Source organism: Pediculus humanus, genomic scaffold, assembly GCF_000006295.1.
Source record: "Pediculus humanus corporis 1103172107631 genomic scaffold, whole genome shotgun sequence".
In the NCBI taxonomy this organism is placed as follows: Eukaryota; Metazoa; Arthropoda; class Insecta; order Psocodea; family Pediculidae; genus Pediculus; species Pediculus humanus.
Window position 1 is genome coordinate 148,639 of NW_002987244.1, and position 24,643 is coordinate 173,281.

Genomic DNA, 24,643 nt, shown 5'->3' on the forward strand with positions numbered 1-24,643 from the left:
CAAAACACAATGATAATAGTTTGTAGTGAATGAATCGTTTTCGAATTTTTTTATTTATTAATTATTATGATAATAAAAAACCGTTATTTTAAATATGTCGTAAGTTTAAAAAAAAATGAAAAGTGTTTTTTTAATAATTTAATTTTTATATATGTTTAAAAAAAAAAAAAACAGGAAATGAAGATATTAATTGTTTTGTTAATTGTTGTTGTTGTTTCGTCTGATAATTACAATGTTTATCACGAACCATCTTTCCTACGGGACTCCGTAGAAAAAGTAACAAATTATCCATTCAAAACAAAAATAACATATAATAATGCAAGAAAAAACGATGAAAATTTAAATTATTATAATAATAATAATAATAATAATACGATCGGAGAAGATAAATCTTATTTATTCGATCATGTTTTTTTAAATTTCGGAAGTAAAAATTTACCACTACGTGAAGCTGTGGAAAGTCTTCCGGTTCCGTTATTTACAAATGAAAAAGGGTAAGGAAAACTTTTCTTTTTTCTAGAAATAATGAAAAACTTTTTTTTAAAAACCGAATTACGTTTATATTTCAGTTTATCATTTTCACAAAGTGAAAGAATACCCCTGAGAGATGCTGTCGAACATAGAATTATTGATGACGTCAGAAGTAATAAATTTGATTATTATTTTTATTCCGGTCGAAATAGACAAGGAAAATCATCGAATTTTAAAGATGCCACCAACCTTTCAAATCGGGATAAAGTTTCTTTTGTTGAATTTAATCCTCGGGAGGAGGAGGAAGAGAGAAGAGAAACTCTTGATAAAATAAACAAAAATCGTCAACCTAAATATAATAAAAATTTTTTTAACGGAAATTATGATGATGATGATTATTATTCGAATTCATTCCACGAATTATCTGATGAATTTTTTATGAATAAATTTAATGAAAGAAATAATTTTACGACACAAGATTTTGGTGAGTGATACCTTTTTTAATAACGACGATAATAATGATGATACTCACATTTATTTTATAATAATCGACAGACGTTCAAGAAAAGAAAATAGTATGCTATCTGCAAGGATGGGCAAACCACAGGAAAGAACCGATGATGTTCAATGCAAACAACTTGGATCCCTTTTCGTGCACTCATATATTATATGCATATGCCGGAATAGATCCACACACGTTTACCATTTATCCGCAGAACGAAGAACAAGATGTCGTACAAGGTAAGACTAAATATTCCTGTAGGAAGAAGAACATTAAAAATTTTAATATTTTTTCGTTAATCAATTATCATTATTATTATTGTAGGAGGATATCGTTCGGTTGTCGGTCTCAAAAGGTTTAATCCTAACCTTAAAGTACTCATTTCCGTTGCCGGTTGGTCGACGAGCGATTCGAAATTTTCCAAAATGACGTCATCGGCTGCTAGAAGGCAAAAATTTATAAAAAGCGTTGCAAAATTTCTCGATGCTTACGATTTTGACGGAATCGATTTGGATTGGGAATTTCCAGGTGGATTAAATGATTTTTAATTATTTATTAATTGTGTTTCCAGTTTGATTTTAATTATGTATCGATCTATCGATAGGAGCGGAAGATCTTGGAGGTACCAAAAACGATCGCGAACATCTTTCGCTTTTATTAGAAGAACTTTCCGAAGTTTTCGTTTTGAAAAACTGGATTCTTTCCGTTTCCGTTGCTCCTTCAAGATTTCGAATCGAAGACGGTTATAACGTCAGAGAAATAGTTCCATATTTGGATATGATTAACGTTTTGGCTTTTGATTTGCATTCGGAAAGAGAAGATGTTGCAGATCATCATTCTCCACTCTATCGAAGAAAACACGATCAAGGCTTGGACATTTTTTACAACGTGGTTCGTCAATAATAATTTTAATAACTGAATCCCGAACGTTATTAAATAATAATAATAATAAAATTTTATTAAAAGGATTATGCGATACGATACTGGATAATGAAAGGAGCGCCGAGGGAAAAGTTAACGCTTGGCATACCTTTTTTCGGACGTTCATTTACACTGACCAATCCTGATTATTGGATGCCAGGTTCGCAAGTTCGAGGTTTGGGAAAAGAAGGTTTTTTCACACAAGACAGTGGATTTTTAGCCTATTTTGAAATTTGCGATATGATTTCACGGGAAAATTGGAATGTTAATTCAGATTCTGTCGATAGTCCTTTTGCTGTAAAAGAGGATCAATGGATCGGTTATGACGATTCCAGAAGTATTTTAAATAAAGTAAAATAATTTTTTTTTATTTTTATTTAAAATAAATTAATTTTAAAATAAAACTCAATCGTTTTTATTATTATTTTTAGGTAAATTATGCTTTGAAACAAGGACTCGGTGGAGTTGCAATTTATTCTGTAGATCTCGACGACTACCAGGGAATCTGCGGTACAAAATGGCCTCTACTCAACACCGTAAAAGATGCATTTTTCAATCATCAATCAAACACTGATCAAATTTATTCATCGAGAAGCAATTTTAAAATTTATGATGTAATTTTATTTCCTTTCGACTACTTCATGTCACGATCGATTGTAAAAAAGAATTTATTTTTCAGGTACCTGGAACGATGATTGATCGTCAAAGAGACATGAATTGTTACGAACAGAGTATCAATCGCGATGTAAATAATTGTAGCGTGTATTACACGTGTGATCGGGGTTGGAAGACGACTTACCTTTGTCCTCGACTTTTACACTTTGATTCAAATTGGAATTTATGCAGGTTACCCGATTTGGCAAATTGTCAAAATCAATATTTAATGTCAAACGAATATAAAAAATTTAATTCGAGGGGTCCTAATGAAGGTATTGTTTAATTTTATGAATTAATATTTTATTTCCGCCATTGTCGCAACTCACACACGCACATTCCCCCCTTCCCCCCCGATAAAAGATTAATAATTATTAGTATTTTTTTAGAAACGTATAAAGTCGTATGTTATTTCACAAATTGGGCTTCGTATAGAAAAGATGATGGAAAATTCGTACCAGAACATATAGACCCGAGGCTTTGTTCTCATATCATTTACGCTTATGCTAGTTTAGATCCAAACGATTTAAAATTAAAACCTTTTGATGTTTCTGCTGATATTGATCACAGTAAGGTTTTTTTTTTTACGAACCTAAACCTAATTTTAGAATAAATCAAATAATTAATGAAATTTTTAGATTTTTACGATCGCGTTACTAAACTTCATAGATTGAGAAATCAAAATAAAAAAACGGTTGTTTTATTGGCGGTGGGAGGTTGGACGGATTCCACAGGAGATAAATATTCAAAATTAGTTTCCAATCCCAAATCCAGAAAAAATTTTGTTAGAACTTCAATTGAATTTTTAAAAAAGCATAAATTTCAAGGAATGCATTTCGATTGGGCTTATCCAAAATGTTGGCAATCAGATTGTAACAAAGGACCCGACAGCGATATGAAAAATTTTGCGGTCCTTTTAAAGGTTACACATAAATAAATACATTTTGCTATAAAAAGGATTTATTCGTTTTTAATAAAAATATAAAATTTTTTTTAGGAACTTGGTAAAGAATTTAAAAAGCAGGAACCACCCTTAATTTTGGCTGCGGGAATTTCAGGCTACAGAGAAGTTATTGACGTTGGCTACGATGTTGTTACCATATCGGAAGCTGTGGATTTTATGTCCGTCATGACGTATGACTATCACGGAGCATGGGAAAAAGTCACAGGACATGTCAGTCCTCTGTTTTACAGGAAAGGGGATACTTTTCCTAGGTTTAACACGGTATGTAATTAAAACTTTTTATCCGGAACTTGACGACTTATAATTCGATAATATACACTTTCAGAATTATACGATGGAGTATTTAGTTCAAAGAGGAGCTGATCGTTCTAAACTACTTGTTGGTATTCCATTTTATGGTCAAAGTTTCACATTGAAAAATGAAAATAACAATGGTTATGGAGCACCCGCTATGGGTCCCGGAGTTCCTGGAGAAATCACTAAACAGCCGGGAATGTTGGCATATTATGAAATATGTTATAAAAGTAATAATATATTTCGTAGAACTTACAAAGTTTACATAAACGATTAAATTAATTTTAAATAATTTAAATTTTAGTTCTGAAAGAAAAATGGCAAGTTCAGAGAGATTCTTCGAAAGCTTTTGGACCTTATGCTTATAAAAATACTCAATGGGTTGGTTTCGATGACGTACATTCTGTGAAAGCTAAAGCTTCATTCATCAAAAATATGGGTTACGGAGGAGCAATGGCATGGTAATATTTTCCCAACATTTATTTTTTAAAATTGACGAAACAATAAAAACAAAAAAAAATTAAATTTTCAGGTCTATTGATTTAGATGATTTTAATAATCGATGCTGCAGGGGGGCTTTTCCGTTATTAAAAACGTTAGGTAAAGCTTTAGGACAAATTTCGGATGATGAGCCCGAAGAAACTGATTGTACACGACCGAAACCTCCGGTGACACCTTCACCTCCCGTCACCACAACTGGTAAGTCATTTATTTGACAAAGAAATCCCAAAAACTTATAATTTTAATCCCTTTAAAAAATTCACTTGTAGGAGTTGATTCAGGAGCGAGTTCAGAACACGAATATGAACATGAACACACCACTTTACCATCATGGACTACCTCAACCATGCGTGAGTACTTTTCTTTTTTAATTAAGTTTTGTAGTTCATTTCTGTGAAATGAGCAACTTAATATTTTTAGCAAGCCGACCTGTATCAAAGCCAATGACGACTACAACAATGAGTACAAAATATCCCAGTTCAACTTCTAAACCGACCATGACATCAACGAGTGAAACATCAGTCGAATCTGTTGATTGCGAACCTGGAAAATATTATCCCGATCATAGTAATTGTAACGCATACTACAGGTAAGGAAAAAATTTTTCTCATCAATAATATCTATTTGATATATATATATTTAAAAAAAATGGCGAATAAACGTAAAATATTTTGTTGTCAGGTGTATATTAGGAGAATTAAAAAAACAATATTGTATCATCGGTTTGCATTGGAATTCTGTTGCCAATGTTTGTGATTGGCCGGAAAATGCAATGTGTGAAAAAGATTCTTTCGATACTACTCCAGCCACGACAACAATGAGGACTACAACAACAATGAGGACCACAACATCGATGATAGATGGTTCGTGGACGAGTTCAACTCCTCCACCTGACGATTGGTGGTCACCAAATACTACAATGTCGATTCCTTCTACTACGGTATTGCACATAAAAACTCGTGCATCTATATTTTATTCCTGTCGTCCGTGATAAACAAATGAAATGAAAATAAAATTTTATTTTTAAGGCAGTACCTCCGAGTGGATGCACAAATGGTGAATACTACTCAGTTCCCGATGATTGTAACCTTTTTGCCATATGCGTGAACGGTAAATTAGTGACACAAAATTGTGCTCCTGGTTTGCATTGGAATCAAGATCAAAAAGTTTGCGACTGGAGTCATAACGTACCTTGCAATAATAATTTAAATAAATTTGGCAACAGGGGCGATGTTGATTTATCAATATTAAATAAACCTTGTAAAGAAGGTACCTATGCGAACTATCCAGGAAATTGTAACCAATATTTAGTATGCTTGTGGGGAACTTATGCCGTTTTTAGCTGTGCCTCGGGTTTATATTGGAACAACAATGATAAAGTATGTGATTGGCCTAATAAAGTAAATTGCGTACCTGGCAAACCCGTAGAAAGTACAACGATGGAAATGGAAGAAATGCCTGAACCTGAAGGTGAAGAAATTAAAAAAATTTAAAATGTTTAAAAATTAGATAATATTACTGAATTAAAAAATTTTAATTATAGATGAAGATGAAAATGAAATATCTGGTGGTGGTGGTGGCGTAATAACAACTGAACCTGTTATCAAACCACCGATACCTAAACCACCAACAAAACCACCAATTATAACAAGACCACCGCCATCTACTCAAAGTGGTAATTCTAATTAATTTTTTTTTTTTTAATGTAAAATTTCAAATTTTAAATTCAGTGATACTTTCCAGGATACTTTAAAACTGTTTGTTACTTTACTAATTGGGCATGGTATAGACAAGGAAGTGGAAAATACCTACCGGAAGATATAGATCCAAATTTATGTACACACATCATTTATGGTTTTGCTGTTTTAGACTATGAAAATTTAATTATCAAAGCACATGATTCTTGGGCTGATTTTGATAACAGTAAAATATTATTTAAATAATTTTTTTTTTTATTTATTGCTACAAAATATTTTAATAATTAATTTTTAATTGATTTTTTTTTTTTTAAAGAATTTTATGAGAGGGTTGTAGCTTATAAAAAAAAAGGATTAAAAGTAACGTTGGCCATTGGGGGATGGAACGATTCACAAGGAAACAAATACAGTCGTTTAGTTAATAATCATTCTCACAGAAAAAAATTTATTAATCATGTCATAAAATTTTTAGAAAAACATAATTTTGATGGTTTAGATTTGGATTGGGAATATCCTAAATGTTGGCAGGTTGTACCTGTTACCTTCTTTTTTCGCAACTTCCGTCGTTAAACATTCTAAAGGTTTCTGTAAAAAAAAATTTTTTTCACAGGTCGACTGCAGCAAAGGTCCAGAATCAGACAAATATGCATTTGGTGCTTTTGTCAAAGAACTTCATGATGCTTTTAAACCTCGTGGATTGTTGTTATCGGCAGCTGTTTCTCCTAGCAAAACCGTTGTTGATGCAGGATACGATGTACCAACGTTAGGTGAATATTTGGATTGGGTTTCGGTCATGACATATGATTTTCACGGTCAGTGGGATAAAAGAACAGGACACGTTGCACCATTGTACTACCATGAAGATGATGAATTTTTCTTTTTCAACGCGGTAATTTTCACATACCCATATATCCCATTGTTTTTTTCCGCAGTCCTCATAATTAAAATTTAAAAAAATTAAATTTAAGAATTATTCTATTAACTACTGGATATCTCAAGGAGTACCTAGACGTAAAATCATAATGGGTATGCCACTATACGGTCAGAGTTTTCGTTTGGCCAATCCGTCTTCCAACGGACTTAATGCCAATGCACCAGGTCCGGGAAAAGCAGGAGAATTTACAAAAGCTGCTGGATTTTTAGCTTATTATGAAATATGTGATAGAATACAAAATAGAGGATGGAATGTCGTACAAGATCCTGAAAAAAGAATGGGTCCTTACGCGTATAAAGGTGATCAATGGGTATCTTTTGATGACGTTGAAATGATATCGATAAAAGTAAAGTTTTTTAATAAAATTTAATAATTTGCGTGTGTTGTCGATTCCATTGGATAAAAAATAATTATAAAAAATTTTTTTAGTCTGAATATGTAAGAAAAATGAATATTGGGGGAGCCATGGTTTGGGCGCTTGATTTAGACGATTTTAAAAATAAATGTGGAAATGGAAAACATCCTTTGCTATCAGCTATAAGAAATATTTTAGGTTCAAAACCAAGCGATAACGAAATGTATCCACAAGGTAAGGAAAAAAATGTGATTTAATTGCAATAAGAAAAAAAAATGACTTTTTTTTTTTAACTTTCCAGAACCTTCGTTAAGACCTCCTGTGAAACCAACGAGACCGCCGATGACAACCGTTACAGCACCACAAAGACCAGATATGACAACTCAAGGAGCACCGCCATTGGATGATGAATTTAAAGTCGTCTGTTATTTTACCAATTGGGCTTGGTACAGGTATCAAAATTATCACAATAATTTACTCTCAAATAATATTTTTTTTAAAATTATTAATTATTTAAAAAAAATTTTCAGACAAGGCCTTGGTAAATATTTACCCAGCGATATTGATTCTGATTTGTGTACCCATATTATTTATGGATTTGCTGTGCTAAATGGAGATCAGGGTATCATAAAACCCCACGATGCTTGGGCCGATATTGATAATAAATTTTATGAAAAGGTGACTCGTTTGAAAAGCAGAGGAATCAAGGTGATTAAAAATAAAATTTAATTGAATTGAGGTGTTCTTAATCAATAAAAACTATTAATAATAATAATAATAATAATAATAATGAACTTCAGGTTTTGATCGCCATAGGAGGTTGGAATGACTCAGCTGGTGATAAATATAGTAGACTTGTTAATAATCCTTCAGCTCGTGTCAAATTTATATCCCACGTGATAGAATTTATTGAAAAATATGATTTTGATGGTCTCGACCTTGATTGGGAATATCCAAAATGTTGGCAAGTCAATTGTAAAATGGGTCCCGATTCTGATAAGCCAGCCTTTGCGGCTTTTGTTAGAGAGTTAAGTGCTGCATTTAAACCCAAAGGATTATTGCTTAGTGCTGCAGTTTCACCCAGCAAAAGAGTTATCGATGCAGGTTATGATGTTCTCACATTATCAAAATATTTAGATTGGATATCCGTCATGACTTATGATTTTCACGGACAGTGGGATAAAAGAACTGGTCACATAGCTCCCATGTACCTTCATGCAGATGATGTAGATGTAACTTTTCATGTGGTAAGCTAGTCTTAATAGGCCTTATATTTTACTTAAGAAATAACCGAAGATTTTTATTTATTTATTTATTTATGTAACGTGTTTTTTACTTTTAGAATTTTTCAATAAACTACTGGATAAGCGAAGGAGCTGATAGGAAAAAAATTGTCATGGGACTTCCGATGTATGGTCAATCTTTTAGCCTGGCAAACTCGCAAAAAAATGGTCTTAATGCACCCACATATGGAGGCGGTGAAGCTGGAGAATTTACAAGGGCTCGTGGTTTCTTATCGTACTACGAGGTATGTGATAAAAATTATTTAATAAAATTAAAATATAAAAACTAATATCACGATGGCCGTTTTAAATAATATTATTATTAATTAAATTTAGATTTGTCACAACATAAGAGAAAAAAAATGGAAAGTTGTGAGAGATGTAAAAGGTAGAATGGGACCATACAGTTATTCAAGAGACCAATGGGTTTCTTTTGACGATCAAGAAATGATAAAACACAAAGCAGAATATATTCGATACATGGGCCTCGGAGGAGGAATGATATGGGCCTTAGATTTAGATGACTTTAAAAATCGATGTCATTGCGAACCTTATCCTCTTTTAAAAACAATAAACCGAGTTTTGCGAAATTATCCGGGTCCCCAACCAGTTTGCGTTTTAGACGGTTTGTTTTTATATATATTTATCTCATGAAATTTGGTTATTTTAATAATTTTTGTTTTATTAAATAATTTTTGGTAGGTAATGAAAATCAATTCGTACCACAACGTCCAGGTTTTGGAGAAACACCTCCTCCTGATACCGGTTCACAAGAAACAACTTACCCACCAGATTTTACAAGACCTCCGACGACAAGTAGACCGACTAGACCGATTAGACCTACTAGACCTACTAGACCGACCAGACCGACCAGACCAACCAGACCTACCATTTACCCTACGAAACCAACCCCATATCCAACAAAACCACCTACACAAGGAACGACACCGGTTGATGTACAAAATTGCAGAGGTCAAAATTTTGCTCCTCATCCAAACTGCAATAAATATTATATTTGTATTCACGGTAAATTCAGTGAAATGAATTGTCCACCCGGTTTACATTGGAATCACGATCGTTGTGACTGGCCTCAAAACAGCAACTGTCAATCATCTAGTAAGTACTTCCTATTTATATTTAAAAGAAAAAAAAATTAATGAAAACATTTATGAATTTATTTACAGTGACAAATGAGGAATCGGAAGAAAGTAGTACGGAAGACATGCAAAATTGGTCAACAACAACTCGTAGACCCTGGACCGAAAAACCGACGATGGGTGTAACATCGACGACTTTAGAAGAATCGGAATCATGGGAAGAAACTACAACACATTCACCCCCTCCTGATTCAGATTATAAAATTGTTTGCTATTTTACCAATTGGGCATGGTATCGTCCAGGTATTGGAAAATACACTCCTGAAAATATCGACTATGAACTTTGCACTCATATTGCCTACGGTTTTGCCGTCCTCGATTCAAACACTTTTACAATCAAACCTCACGATAGTTGGGCCGATTTAGATAATGAATTTTATATGAAAGTAACAAATTTGAAAAAAAAAGGTATTAAAGTCCTGATTGCGATCGGGGGTTGGAATGATTCTCTCGGAAGTAAATATTCCAGGTGAAAATTATTTTAATTGCTAAAAGAAAAATTAATTTCCTAAAATTTTCATAACTTTTTATTTAAAATTAATTTTATAAAATTTAGATTGGTTGGTAATTCATCCAAGAGAAGAAAATTCATTGAAACGGTTTTGCAATTTATTCAAAAATACAATTTTGACGGTTTAGATTTAGATTGGGAATATCCAAAATGTTGGCAAGTTAATTGTGATGCTGGCCCAGAGGAAGACAAGGAAAATTTTGCAACTTTTGTACAAGAATTAAGCAAAGCTTTTAAACCAAAAGGATTAATATTATCTAGTGCTGTCTCCCCGAGTAAAATAGTCATCGATTCTGGTATTAATTATTATTTTTTCATAACATTTAATAATTTTTAGCTTTGAATCGTACATAATTATTCTATGTGTTGTATTTTAAGGATACGATGTTGCTAAATTGTCTCATTATTTCGACTACATAAGCGTAATGACTTATGATTTTCACGGAAATTGGGATAAAATGACGGGACACGTCGCGCCATTGTACTACTATCCAGGTGATAAATATGACTACTTTAACGCAAATTTTTCAATTAATTACTGGATTGAAAAAGGAGCAGATAGTAGGAAAATAATACTCGGAATTCCGATGTACGGTCAAAGTTTCCAGTTAACAAGAAGTAACAATCACGGTTTAAATGCTCCAACATCAGGACCGGGAAGAGCAGGAGAATTTACTAGAGCTGGAGGATTCTTGTCATATTACGAGGTAAGTTCATATTAAATATTTTAAAAGATGAAATAAATAAAAATCGTTATTGAAATTTTTAAAACAAATTTTTTAGATATGCGAATACGTCAAAAGGCAAGGATGGAAGGTTACCAGAGATCCTAAAGGCCGAATCGGGCCTTATGCGTATAAAGATAATCAATGGGTGTCTTATGATGACGTATCTGAAGTTAGAAGGAAATCAAAATTTATAAAAGAAATGAATTTAGGAGGTGGAATGATTTGGGCATTAGATTTAGACGACTTTAGAAACAGGTATGTATTATTATTATTATTATTTTTTCTTTTTCTACACTGAATTCCTTTTGTTTTACACTTTTGCCATATTATAGATGCGGATGCGGAAATCATCCTTTATTAAAAACTCTTAATCAAGAGCTTAGAGGATTACACGGTCAATTTTCTGACTGTACTTAAAGTGTAACTCACCCTCACTTGGATCTCATTATTAGTTAATTTAAATCCGTTAAAAAATTTTTTTTTTAAACGCATTAAACCCTAAATAAGCCATTAATTTTTTTAGTTACATTTAAATTATTAAAACTTTATTGCTACGAAATCATTTATTCATTTAACAAATAAAAAATGACTGCTTAATTTTATTTTATTTGCTTTTTACATAAAAAAGAAGCTCATTTAATATTAAAATAAAAATAAAAGAATTATTTTTTTTTTTAATAAAAATATTCCCATCTTCTTTTTAAATAATAATTATATAAAAATAATATATTGTTAAACTTTGACGGTACAATTATTTTGAAATATTAATTTTGATAATTTTTTTGCTTATAAAAAATAGTCAAATATAAATATAAAATTAGTACTCATAGTTTTTTTAAGGTTGTCACAAACAAAATTAAAAAAAAAAAACTTACTGTTAAAGAATTATTTCGTTTTTGAAATTTCTCGTTAGTTCCTTGTGAGGTAATACGATGGAATTTAAAACAATTATTTCTGACGATATAGTAACATTACAACCTAAAATAAAATCCATTATTATTATTATTATTTTTAAATTTACGTAACATAAAATAATTGATTGCTGTCAAAAAAATAGATTTTTTTTTTTTTATGTAATCTTTTGTTTTTCTAAAGATAATTTTTTATCATTCCAATGATTACATATAATGTATTTTCGGTTTTAAATTTTATAATTACCTAATACAGTTATAGAAGGATTAAGACGTCCGTCATTATTGAAAAGTGGTGGGTTGTCCATTTTAGCAAATGGCTTATTAGGGTTAGGATCACAGGGTGTTCCCTCAACTCTTGCCCATTTTCCAATTTGACTGAAACATCCGATAATGCTGTATAAAATAAGACAATGTTCTTGAAGGCAAGCACCAGACAGAATAATACTTTCTCTGATTCTGACTCCCGGTCCCACAACAGCATTTTTACCAATGCTAACATTCGGTCCCAACTTAAAATAATAATAATTACTAAGTTGTGTAAATTTTTCTTAAAAAATTACTTGAAAACTAATATTAATAAATAACTTACAACTGCTGATTGATCAACAGTAGCAGTCGGGTGAATAAATACATCTCCAATAATTGTGCATTGGCCATTTACATTTTCAGCCAACCTTTCAGGTGTGCTCTGTTGATAAAGCGATAAATAATGCCTGTTGGCATATATTGCACTCCCTGCTGTTTTTAATTGAGACCACCATTTTACAGTTTTGTAAGCAAATAGTTTACCAATGCCAGCCATTGGAAGAAGAATTTCTTTTTCTAAATTAATAAGTGATGATTCATTTCCGTTCCCATTGCTTAAATTACTTTATTATAAATTTAACAGAAATATAAAAACTTAAATTATTATATATATACATATATATAACTTTATAAGAATCTACATTTTTTAAAATTGTGCATTAAAGTTGAAATAATAATAATAATAATAGGAGCATGCACTTTGACAAACATTAAATAAGAATTTTAAAAAATTACCTGCAAAAACTAGTTTGTTTTTTATCAAATATTTCTTTCATTGTTTGAAATATATCAACTGAAAAAATATAAACACCACAATTGATCAATGGTGATACAAAAGTTTCTGGTTTTTCAACATAATGTGCCACTTCTGATGTGTTTTTATTTAAAACTACACAACCATAATTTAAAGACTGCTGTCTTGTCGCTTCTGTTACAACTATTGTTCCCTAAAATCAATTAAATATTTTTTTTTACTTTACAAAACTGCAGTAAAATTAAAATAATAGTGTAGGATTGAATAAGAAAAAATTTATCGATAATCTAAGTTAAAAAAATCCTACTCGATTGAGTAAATAAGAGTTTCCGATTTTCATAAAGAGAAAGATTTTTTAAAATACTTTAATTATATTGTATATATACCAAAGCATCCTCATGCAATTGATGTGCATCAAGAAGCTCTTGAAGTGGGAAATTCATACAAACATCTCCATTTAATACGAAAAAAGCTTTAGGGTTTCCAATTTTAATTTGATCTCTGAAATGATACAATCCTCCAGCTGTTCCTAAAGGAGTGAATTCTTGCAAATACCTGTCAAACTTTTGTATATTAATATAAAACATAAACTTTTGAAAAAATGTGTTTGACAATATTAATCGTTGAGTTAAATTAACCAATAAACACAAAGTAAAAGACGTTGTAAGAGGTAAATAACAATACCTGATGTTGATTTTATATTCTTGAACCATTTCTTGTATAAAAGTTGAAAATTCATTGGCGGGATAATAGCCTAGAATTATTATTTCTTTTAAATTACTTAATGACAAGCAAGCTTCAATGTGATGTTGAATTATTGGAAAACCTGCTACAGAAAAAAGAGGTTTTGCAATATCCAAAGACAATGGTCTAAATCTAGTCCCTAGAAATAAAAAAAATTATAGGTTTATTTAAATTTCATTTGTAATAATAATAACCGTGATAATTAGATACTTAAATATATTATACCAAAAAAAAAACATTAGATCTACATTTACAAGTAAATAAAAAATAGGTTAATAATAACAACAGAAAATTAATTATGTACCTTTTAAAGGACCCCCAACTAAAATTATTGCTTTTAACATTTTAAAAAACTTGGGAAAATACAATTTTACAACTATTCTACCACGTTAACAAATTAAAATCTTATCAGAGTTTAATAACGCAACAACAAAATGATGAGTTTGCATTTAAATAAAATCTGTTGTATATATTGTCATGCTGTGGCAAACTATAAAAGTTTATGAACAAAAGAAAAAAGTTATATTAGAAATTTGCATAAAAGTAAAATACGTAAACATTATTTTTAAAAATATCCGTATTATTCAACCATTTTTAAAATTTTCGCGCTAAAAATTAAATTTTTTTTCATAAGTTGGTCAACGTGTTTTGAAACATTTCCTTTAGAAATGTCAATTTTTATTTAGTACCAATTATGAGTAAGTGTGGGTGTGCTGTTGTTTTAAAAAGTCTAATCGCTTTGTTGTTATTTAATTGACTCATGCATTTAAATATAGTGCTTTTATGACAAATTTTATATTTAAATAAAAAAAAATATGGGTAGCGGGCAAAGTAATAGGCAAGAAACTCCTATGCAGCATATCGAACCTATGTTTGCTTCTCAAAAACAAATTCGAGCAAGTACGCGCTCGAAAACTCCTATGCCAACTGATCCAAATGAATTGGAAAGGCGATTCACAAAAGTTTTGGTGAGCAAATTTATCTGAGTAATATTTTTTAAAACTAGATTTTAAAATTAACCATGTTTGATTAATTTCAATTTATCGTCATCATGCAATTATGAAGTAAATCGCTTATATAAATCCTTGCTTAAAACAATTTTTGTTTATTCTATTACGGTTGATTATTTCAATTAATAATTTTTTTTAAAATTTTTACATTTGAAATAATTTTCTAGACGTTGTAGTATAAAAACTGAATTATTTCCATTCCATTGATTATTTAGTACAATGTGATTTAAAGAAATTTTATTTTAAATTAAAATATGGCCTTTTTTTTTTTTGTTTTTTAAAATTTTGACAACTTAATTAATTTCCATTTAGTCCCTTTCTATTTTATATATTTGGAAACTAATAATTTTTCATGTGAAAAATACTCATTGTAAAAAACTTTTTTTTTTTTGTTTTAAGCTTAAAAATAATATTTTTGATAAATTACTTTCAATATTTTACACAGTTGAAACAAATTATTATTTAAAAAAGTTTTGAAAATAATTTAAAATTTTGAATAATAATTAAAATTTAAATTTATCGTTAATTTTCAATGCCGAGTAATGTCCACGAATATAAATTTGTTTTTTTTTTTATCATTATTTATTTATTCGTTTATAAAATTAACTGAAAATATAATTGAATGAGACATTTATTTAAACAAAAACTAAATATTATTTCTTGCCACAACCATCAGCATTACAATTTGTTAAAAGTTCATACGAATCAACTAACCAAATTAATTATTAAATTCATTTAATTACAACTTTAAGAAGTTTTATAAGCAAAAATTTATGTGTATTTACAAAAAATAATTTTAATTATCCAAACGGGGGTGGTAAAAAGCAAACTTTTTCATATTTCACCCCACCGTCTAAAAGCAAATAATAAAAATATTATCATTATCATTTAAAATGGTTTAATTGGAAAAAGGGTTTGCTTATAAGAGGAAAAAAAAAAATACATTTTAATCTACCATTGCCAATATTTGTATCATTATTTATTTTAGTCAACGTTAATCATAATTATATTTGATATAAATTTATTTAAGAAAATTGGTATCATTTTAAAACAAATAAAATTAATTTATTTATTATTATTATTGTTAATCAAAATTTTTTTTAAATGTATTTTAATATCAGTGATTGCGTGGAATTTTTGTTATATTGATGTAAACCGTCATGTTGATTTCTTAAGTCTTCAAGGTCCTTTTTATTGTATATATAAAAAAAAAAAAAAAAAATCTTTGGTCAATCTTTTCTCTTCATTTTTTCCCTCCCCCCCCCCATTTATTTATTATTTTTCATTATTAAATTTTTTATTATTAATTAATAAATTTTCCCTTCCTCCCCACCCTCTTAGAATTTTTGCAATCTCATATTATTGTAAATTATGTAAATTTATTTAAGTAGATTGTTAGAAGTTTCGAAACAGCAAAATTTTTTGTTTTAAAACTTTTTGCATTTTCCACAGATGAACCTTTTTTTTTTTTTTTTTTGAGTTTTATTGAAACTTTTATGTAACATTCTCGTTTAGGAATAAAAATTATTTAACTGATAGTGGTATCCGGTCTTTGGCAAAAAAAAAAAAAAAAAAAAAAAATGTTCCATTTTTGTTTTATTTTTATTTTTCTTCATAATTGTCACACGGAGATAAAATATATTTTTTTCGATAAAAAAAAATATAATTAAATCGAAATTATGTCGTTCTCTTTTATAAAGTTTTTGTTAACGATTATAAATAAATAAAATCTTTTAAATGGAAATAATAATAATAGAAATAGTACTCGTAAGTTCTTCTACCCAATTTTTTTTTTTTTCTCCATAAGATTATTTTAAGTTGATAAGTTTCGGGCAATGACTACCATCGATTTTTTAAAACCATTATAATCTTCATAGAACTTTTTTAAAATTCAACTACTAGGTACTAGTCGTCGTCATTATTATTATTTTTATGAATCATCATTCAAGTTTTATTTTTTTACAAGGATGTATTGTTTAAATGCCGTAAGAGAATTCTATCGATATTGTACAAAGAAAAAAACCTAATGAAAATGTTTTATTATTATTATTATTATTAACACAATGTAAGGAATCTGTAGAAAGTTTGAAATTTTAAGGAAAAGACTTTCTTGTTGTGTGCCCTTTACCAATGACACTCAAGCTTACTTATGTACTATTTAAATTTACTATAATAATAATAATAATAATCACTAGCCTAACGAAAGATGAACATTTTTAAATTTACAATTTTATCTTTTTCAATTTTAAGAAATATTTTGTAATTTTATAATACATTTCATTGTTATATATATATATGAGGAGATTGTTTGTTATTTTGTTTCTTATTCATTGTATTATTTGAGCTCGAAAACTTAATTGTTAACTCTGTGTATGATCACGTTCTATACGGATTTTTTTTTTTTTTTTAAATGTTAAATATTCGTTTTTTTTTCCAGCGATTGCTAGTCCATTAAATAAATAAATAAATAAATAAATAATCCAATCATTCAATTATATTAAGACTTGACAAATCATAAAATTTTTAAATTAAATCGTTTAAAAAAAAAAAATTACGTTTCTTTAAATCAGTATTTTGGCTGTAAAATATTTATTTAAATATGTTTAATAATTCAAATTGTAAATATTTTGGTTTTAAAAAAAAAAATTTTATTTATTTATTTATTTATTTACTCGAAATAAAAATTTAATGCCAAAAAAAAAAAAGAAAAATTTTTTCAGAAATATGTAAACGTTTTTTGGACGAGGAGGTGACTAATGAAATTATTCCCGAAATTTTTTTTGGTAAACAAAATAAATTTTTTTACATATTTTGTGTAAAAAAAAAAAAAAAAAGGTTTCAAGATATACGTCACTGATGTAACAAGAAGAAAAATGGGGGTAAAAGAAAATTAAGAAAAATTCGAGAAAATCAAAAAAAAAAAAGAAAAGAAAATAATGTTCCTTGTGAATGAAGGCTTTAATGAAAACCTTTTTGTATGTGTGTGTGTTCATTTCCCAAATAAAAAGGTACAAAAGGGAAATATTAAATTATTATTACGTAGTAGATAGTAGCCTTATTAATTTGTTTAGCTGATATTCAAAGAAAAAAAGAATTAATGATATTAATAATAATTTTTCAGACATCCATGGATTTACCTCCAGATAAAGCAAAACTTTTGAAACAATACGATGATGAAAAAAAATGGGATATTATATGCGATCAGGTGAGTGTTTTTTATATATATATTTAAAAATTATAATTAAGATTATGTACGTAATGAAAGTACATAATATTTATAAAATTGATTTTTTAAACATTTAATAAAATGATATTTTATAATAAAAAAGAGGTCAATGATTATTTTAATTTTTTAAAAAAAAAAGTGATGTAATTAAATTTATGAGTCAGAATGTATTCAAAAAGTTTTTCACCTTCGGGGCTTTTTTCTAAATAATAATAATAATAATAATAATAATAGAGAATATTTATTTACGCTTCTTTGTAGATTTTTGTGAGGTAAATGGTTAGTTTTTTTTTTTTTTTTTTTTTGATTTTATCTTATAAAAGTACATTACACATTCAAATATGAAGGTCTTTATTACTTTTCACATAATGGAGGGAAAATAAAATAAAAAAAATTTTTTTTTTTTTTTGTTAATAAAATAATAAATTATTTATTGTCATTCGCTATTAAAAAAAAAAGAAACATCATTTATTTAAACTACTTTTTTTTTTTTTTTTTTACATTACCTGGATTTCAGAATTTAAAAAAAAATTTTTATCACAAAAATTTTCGCCGTTATTTAATCTTGTTTACATTTAAAGAATCCAACGTTCGTGTGTGAAATATATCTCTTTTTCTTTTCTTTTTTTCTCTCTCTTTCTCTCTCTCTCTCACACACACAGGTTGATATTTGTTACCAGGTTAAAAATATTTAAATTTTTCCCGTCTTTTTTTTTTTTTAGGAAAAAGTTCATGCTAAAGATCCACCAACACATTATTTAAACAAACTCAGAACTTATTTGGATCCAAAAGCTTCTAGAAGTTCTAGGGTAATGTCACTTTATATATTAATTTTTATCGATTTTATATATATATAAATTAAAATTTATTAAACGTCATTCATATTTTTATATTTTTTAGAAAAGGCGATTATTAGGAGACTCAACATCAACACAAGTTTTAAGAGATTTAGAAATTTCACTGCGGACAAACCATATCGAGTAAGATCATCAATAGCTAATATTTACTACCTCTATTCTCTTGTAATAATAAAATGTTTTAAAAATTTTTATTCCAAATTAAAGGTTAAAATAAATGAATACGTTTTTCAGATGGGTTCGTGAATTTTTAAATGAATCCAATTTAGGATTAGATTCTCTTGTCGATTATTTGAGTTTTCGTTTAATTATGATGCGCCAAGAACAAAGAATCGCAGATTCTAAAACTGACTCGGATGAACAAGTTGTAGGACTCACGAGTAAGATGTTATAATATTATTTTCTCGGTCAATAATAAAAATACATTTAAAATTACTTGTAATATTTTTTTTTGTGTGTAAACGAAACCGATGATATAATGAAAATAGTATTCGGTAAATATGGTATGAATAATAAAAATGTTATGATAAATTAATACCATAACCGTATCGAAAAATTAAATGTATTTATTTTCCTATAAATACCACCATCTTTTTTTTTTTTTTTTTTTTAGCAATTAATAATAATTTTTTTGCATTACTTTTTTTTCCATTGTATCCAGAGTATAAATCCAGGCAAAAAAAAAAAAAAAAAAAATAAGGTAAATTTTAAATAAATGATAAATTGTGTTTCCCTTACCCTTATTGATTAATGGATTAGTTTAATTTTATTTATATTTTAGTACATTTTGTGCATGAAATAATTCAATTCGAGTAATTATAGATTGAATTTTTTTTTTTTTAAATTTTATTATTTATTAAAAAAAATTAGTTATCGTTTTGAATTTATTTTAAAAATGATTTCAGGTTCAGAAAAAAACTGCACTGTGATATCCGCTCTCTCAAATCATTTACACACGAATGGATTCATTCAAACGAATGGCACAAATGGTATATTAATGAGTCCGAATTTAAAGAAAAGATCGAAACATATACAAAAATTAAATATGGGTCAAGCAGAAGATGATATTCACGTTTGTATAAAATGTTTGAGAGCTCTTATGAATAATAAGGTTTTTAAATTTATTTAATTCGAATTTTATATATCTATGCATGCATGCATGCATTAATAAATTGTTTTTATTTTTTTTTTTTAGTACGGATTCAACATGGTAATGCAACATCGTGAAGCCATTAATTGCATCGCTTTTAGTCTTACACACAAAAGTCTAAGAACGAAAGCTTTGGTTTTAGAATTACTTGCTGCTATTTGTCTAGTCAAAGGTGGTCACGAGATTATTTTATCTGCTTTTGACAACCTTAAAGAAGTTTGCCACGAAAAGCAAAGGTGAGGCGAAGAAAATAAAAGTAACATAATTCACGAATGTTTTAATAATGATTATTTATATGAAATTAAAATTTATTATTATTATTATTACAGATTTCAAACTTTGATGGATTATTTTTTCAATTATCAAGTTTTTCACATTGAATTTATGGTAGCCTGTATGCAATTTGTAAATATTATCGTTCATTCGGTTGAAGACATGAATTTTCGAGTTCATCTTCAATTCGAATTTACAGCTTTGGGTTTGGACGATTATCTCGAGAAGTTAAGACTGAGCGAAAGTGAAGAGTTGCAAGTAGGAAATTAATTAAATAAATTTTTATTCTATAAGAATTTTCAAATTTGTTGTTGTTGACATTTTTTTTTAAAAAAATAGGTTCAAATTTCGGCATATTTGGATAATGTATTCGACGTAAATGTTTTAATGGAGGATTCGGAAACGAAAACGGCAGCTTTGGAAAAAGTTGCAGAGTTGGAAGATGAATTAGGTCATGTAAGTAGTTATCGTGAAGTACAAATATTTACAAATTTTTAGTGTTCTTTACATTCAATTTTAATTTTTTTTTTTTTTTTGTTTCAGGCACATGATCGACTTTTAGAATTAGAAACGGATTCTTTAAATAAAATTTCGGAATTAGAGCTCCAATTAAAAGCTTTAAAAGAAGAAAAAGTTATTTTGTTACAAGCGAGACAGCAAGTAGACGAAGAAGTGAATACTCTACGACGAGTAGTTCAACAACATGAATTAGAATCTAAAAATCGGCAATCGATATTAGAAAACAAAATTATGGAATTGGAAACACTCACGAAAACATTACCAAGGTAAAAAAATTATCGTTAGAAGTTATCGAGAATGTTATATGTTTTTTTTTTTTTTTTTGGCAAAAATTTAATTATTTGTTTTTTTTTTTTATAGGCCTAATCGATCGTCTCCTGAGCCAATGAAAACCGAAACGCCTACAATACCACCTATTAAGGCGGCACCGGCACCTCCTCCGCCTCCTCCTCCCCCAAGCTCGACGCCTTTAAATTTGGCTCCGCCTCCAATTTGTCCGTTACCACCGCCTGCTCCCGGATTGGGTCCCGCCCCCGATGGAGCCATGACAATAAAGAAAAAAGTATTAACTAAATATAAGTTACCAACGTTGAACTGGATTGCTTTAAAACCGAATCAGGTGCAAAAAATTTTCATTTTCTATCGTATTCATAATTATTGTATTTAAACTCATCGAGAAATTGTATTTTTCAGGTACGAGGAACAATATTTAATGATTTGGACGATGATAAAATTTTCAAAGTTATAGATTTTGGTGATTTCGAAGAAAGATTTAAAATCGGCCTTAATTGTCCGATACCCAGCGGAAACTCTGAAATTGATGGATTGAGTAGCTTTCCGAGCAAACGTTTCAAAAAACCGGAAAACATCACGTTATTGGAACACACTCGATTGAGAAATATCGGTGAAAATCATTTGAATGAATTTTCTATTTATTTATTTATTTATATTAATTAAATAAATTTTTTTTTTTTTTTAGCCATATCGAGGAGAAAATTAGAAATGCCCGTGGATCAAGTTATCGCCGCTATAAATTCTCTCGATTTGAGATTGCTGTCGTTGGAAAATGTCGAAATACTGCAACGGATGATACCCACCGAGCAAGAAGTACCCAATATTTTTTATACAAATGTTTATTTTTATTTATCATGCAAAATAAAAAGCATAAACGATTTGAATTTATTTTTTATATAGACGAAAGCATACAAAGAATTCACGGCGGAAAAAAAGAATCCTAATTTATTAACGGAAGAAGATAAATATTTAATGCAATTGAGCCGAGTGGAAAGATTGTCATCAAAATTAAGCATTATGAGTTATATGGGAAATTTTTTCGACAATGTTCATTTAATAACACCCGTGAGTTGTTTTTCCCATTTTATGTTTAACTTTAAGTCGGAATTTTTTTTTTATGAGGAATATTTAAAATATTTTTTTTAGCAAATCCAAGCCATCATTTCGGCATCGAGTTCGGTAAAAAATTCGAAAAAATTAAAAAATATATTGGAAATCGTGTTGGCGTTTGGTAATTATTTAAACAGTGCCAAAAGGGGGCCAGCTTACGGTTTTAAATTACAAGGACTCGACACATTGCTGGACACGAAATCGACAGACAAAAGAATATGTCTTTTACATTACATCGTCGAAACGATTAGAAATAAATTTTCCGAATTGTTAAATTTTGAATCTGAGCTGTTGTACATTGAAAAAGCAGCCACTGGTACGTCCTACGTTCCTACGAAATTTTTTTTTTTATTACAAAAAAAAATGAAAATGTTTTTTTTTATTTTTGGTACGTTTAGTTTCGTTAGAAAATATAGTGACGGATGTTCACGAGCTTGAAAAAGGAATGGAACTCGTGAAAAAAGAACAAGAACTTCGGGGAAAAGAAAGACAAATTGTCGTCATTAAAGATTTTCTCGGGAATTCTGAAGAAAAATTAAAAAAACTCAAAGCGGATACTAAAATTGCTCAGGAAACGTTTAAAGATTGCGTTGAATTTTTCGGAGAAACTTCTCGAACGACGGATGCCAATTCATTTTTCTCTTTGTTGGTCAGATTCACCAGATCTTTTAAGGTTATTTATAATTTTTTTTTTTTTTCACCCGAATGTTATAGATGTAATGGATTTTAAATAATTGGGCTTTAAAATTGTTTAGTTGGCTGACCAGGAAAATGAACAAAGGAAACGATTGGAAATGGCGTCAAATGTTCCGGAAGCTTCCAAAATACAAAATGCCGATATTGTAAAGAAAAATAAATTAAATCAGAAAAAACAGCAGGTGAGTGTTTTATTTCTTTTTTTTTTTTTCTTCTTGGTTTGGTTTGTAAATTTATTCTTATTTAATACAAAACAAAAATATGTTCTACGAATAGGACGCTGTAATCAACGAATTAAAATCAAAAGCAAAAATGGTCGAAGAAAAAAAGCTTCTTCATCAGGATGAAGTTTATAATGGAGCATTGGAAGACATTTTATTAGGATTAAGGAGCGAACCCTACAGGAGAGCGGATGCCGTGAGAAGGAGTCATCGTCGTAAAATCGATAATAATCGATTATCGAGAACGATGGACGAAATCGAATGCTGACCCCTATATGACCTTTTTTTTATATATATTCAGGTACAAATGATAATTATTCGAGCTTCCATATACCATTTCTAATTTTTTTTGTATAACGAATTTTTAATGTAAGAGCCATGATATAACGAGTTTTACTTTATTTATATATAATTTTATATAAAAAAAAATTGCCTTAGAAAAAAAATAATTAATAACGTACGTACTACGATAAATTTATTTTTTTTTAATTGTTATTATTTACTATTAGAGATGATAATAATAATAATAATAATATGATAGCTTTAAATGATGGCCTTGCGATTTTTTTTTTCTATGTAAATGACAAAAAATTAATTTTAATTTTAATTTAATAATTTGATATAATTTTTATTATTATTATTATTATGTATAAGAATGTGTATTATTATTATTATTATTATTATTATTTGTAAATACGTAAATGAAATATTATAAAGTATGCATATCATATTTAAATAAAATCAATAAGAATGTTGTTATATATATATATAAAGAATTATATAAAACTTTAATTTAAATGCAATTTTTTTCTAATGAAAAAATTCATAAGAAAAAAGTTTTGATAAGATGTTCAGATCTGGCGTTTATCAATTAGGATATTTTTTTGGTTTTTTATTTTATCTCCGTGGGTTTTACGTAATATTTTTATTAATTATTTTATTTATTTTTTTGTTATTATTGTTTCTGACGTCCGAATCAATCAATCAATCAATCAATCGTCAATAATTTAATTGAAATAACGATTTATTTTTAATTTATCCCGAGGGAATTTACAAAAAAAAAAAAAAAATCATTTGTTTGTTTTGATTGGTACATCATGTAATTAATCGTGTGACGTCAGAAAAATATTTAAAATTATGTGGGGATGTGCGAAAGCATCCTCAAAAGTATAAAATTTAATTATTCCCTTAAATCATAATCGGGAACGGGAACTTCTTGTACGTTCCCATAATTATTAAAAAAAAAAAAATTTTTTTCCCCATTTAATTAATCTTGCCAATTATTATTATTAATATTATTATTATTTTGTTATTAGTATTGGTATCTTATACCCCATGTTGTAATTATTATTATTATTATTATTATTATTATTATTATTATTATTATTATTATTATTATTATTATTATTTCTGTAATGTTATTAATCCTTCAGATATAAATTTTGTTATTCTTTTTAGGAAATATTTAAAAATTAACCGTTTAATATGATTTAACATTCCTCATTTAAATAAAAAACAATAATAATGATAATAATAATCAGGTGAATTGCCATAAAACATAAGATAATAATAATAATAATAATAATATTAATAGGTT

At 28.4% G+C, this 24,643-nt stretch overlaps 3 protein-coding genes across 3 annotated transcripts; 2 read left to right on the forward strand and 1 right to left on the reverse strand.

The window, feature by feature from the left end:
• Nucleotides 1-525: 525 nt before the first annotated feature.
• Nucleotides 526-11,389, forward strand: Phum_PHUM257700 (uncharacterized protein; the record flags this gene model as incomplete). The annotated part of the gene is made up of 34 exons (XM_002426465.1): nucleotides 526-814; nucleotides 1,027-1,212; nucleotides 1,298-1,501; nucleotides 1,578-1,864; nucleotides 1,940-2,245; nucleotides 2,326-2,508; nucleotides 2,574-2,823; nucleotides 2,938-3,117; nucleotides 3,187-3,470; nucleotides 3,546-3,773; nucleotides 3,838-4,036; nucleotides 4,111-4,267; nucleotides 4,339-4,505; nucleotides 4,577-4,657; nucleotides 4,728-4,896; nucleotides 4,989-5,266; nucleotides 5,340-5,777; nucleotides 5,851-5,982; nucleotides 6,051-6,230; nucleotides 6,321-6,532; nucleotides 6,615-6,893; nucleotides 6,973-7,284; nucleotides 7,368-7,527; nucleotides 7,595-7,745; nucleotides 7,824-8,001; nucleotides 8,094-8,540; nucleotides 8,636-8,821; nucleotides 8,913-9,201; nucleotides 9,279-9,692; nucleotides 9,761-10,202; nucleotides 10,290-10,540; nucleotides 10,623-10,951; nucleotides 11,028-11,227; nucleotides 11,305-11,389. The coding sequence occupies 34 exons, from the start codon at nucleotides 526-528 to the stop codon at nucleotides 11,387-11,389; spliced, it is 8,133 nt and encodes a 2,710-aa protein (XP_002426510.1).
• A 460-nt stretch (nucleotides 11,390-11,849) lies between these two features.
• Phum_PHUM257710 (glucose-1-phosphate adenylyltransferase, putative) lies at nucleotides 11,850-14,034 on the reverse strand (the record flags this gene model as incomplete). Its single annotated transcript, XM_002426466.1, has 7 exons — nucleotides 11,850-11,950; nucleotides 12,131-12,395; nucleotides 12,476-12,755; nucleotides 12,928-13,139; nucleotides 13,333-13,501; nucleotides 13,631-13,829; nucleotides 13,995-14,034. The coding sequence occupies 7 exons, from the start codon at nucleotides 14,032-14,034 to the stop codon at nucleotides 11,850-11,852; spliced, it is 1,266 nt and encodes a 421-aa protein (XP_002426511.1).
• A 3,793-nt stretch (nucleotides 14,035-17,827) lies between these two features.
• Phum_PHUM257720 (uncharacterized protein) lies at nucleotides 17,828-23,314 on the forward strand (the record flags this gene model as incomplete). Its single annotated transcript, XM_002426467.1, has 17 exons — nucleotides 17,828-17,905; nucleotides 18,649-18,735; nucleotides 18,827-18,906; nucleotides 19,018-19,163; nucleotides 19,689-19,894; nucleotides 19,979-20,169; nucleotides 20,263-20,464; nucleotides 20,546-20,662; nucleotides 20,750-20,991; nucleotides 21,086-21,344; nucleotides 21,419-21,629; nucleotides 21,705-21,832; nucleotides 21,920-22,084; nucleotides 22,166-22,445; nucleotides 22,528-22,802; nucleotides 22,885-23,007; nucleotides 23,102-23,314. 17 exons carry the CDS (start codon nucleotides 17,828-17,830, stop codon nucleotides 23,312-23,314), a joined length of 3,003 nt encoding a protein of 1,000 aa, XP_002426512.1.
• Between the last annotated feature and the right edge of the window lie 1,329 nt (nucleotides 23,315-24,643).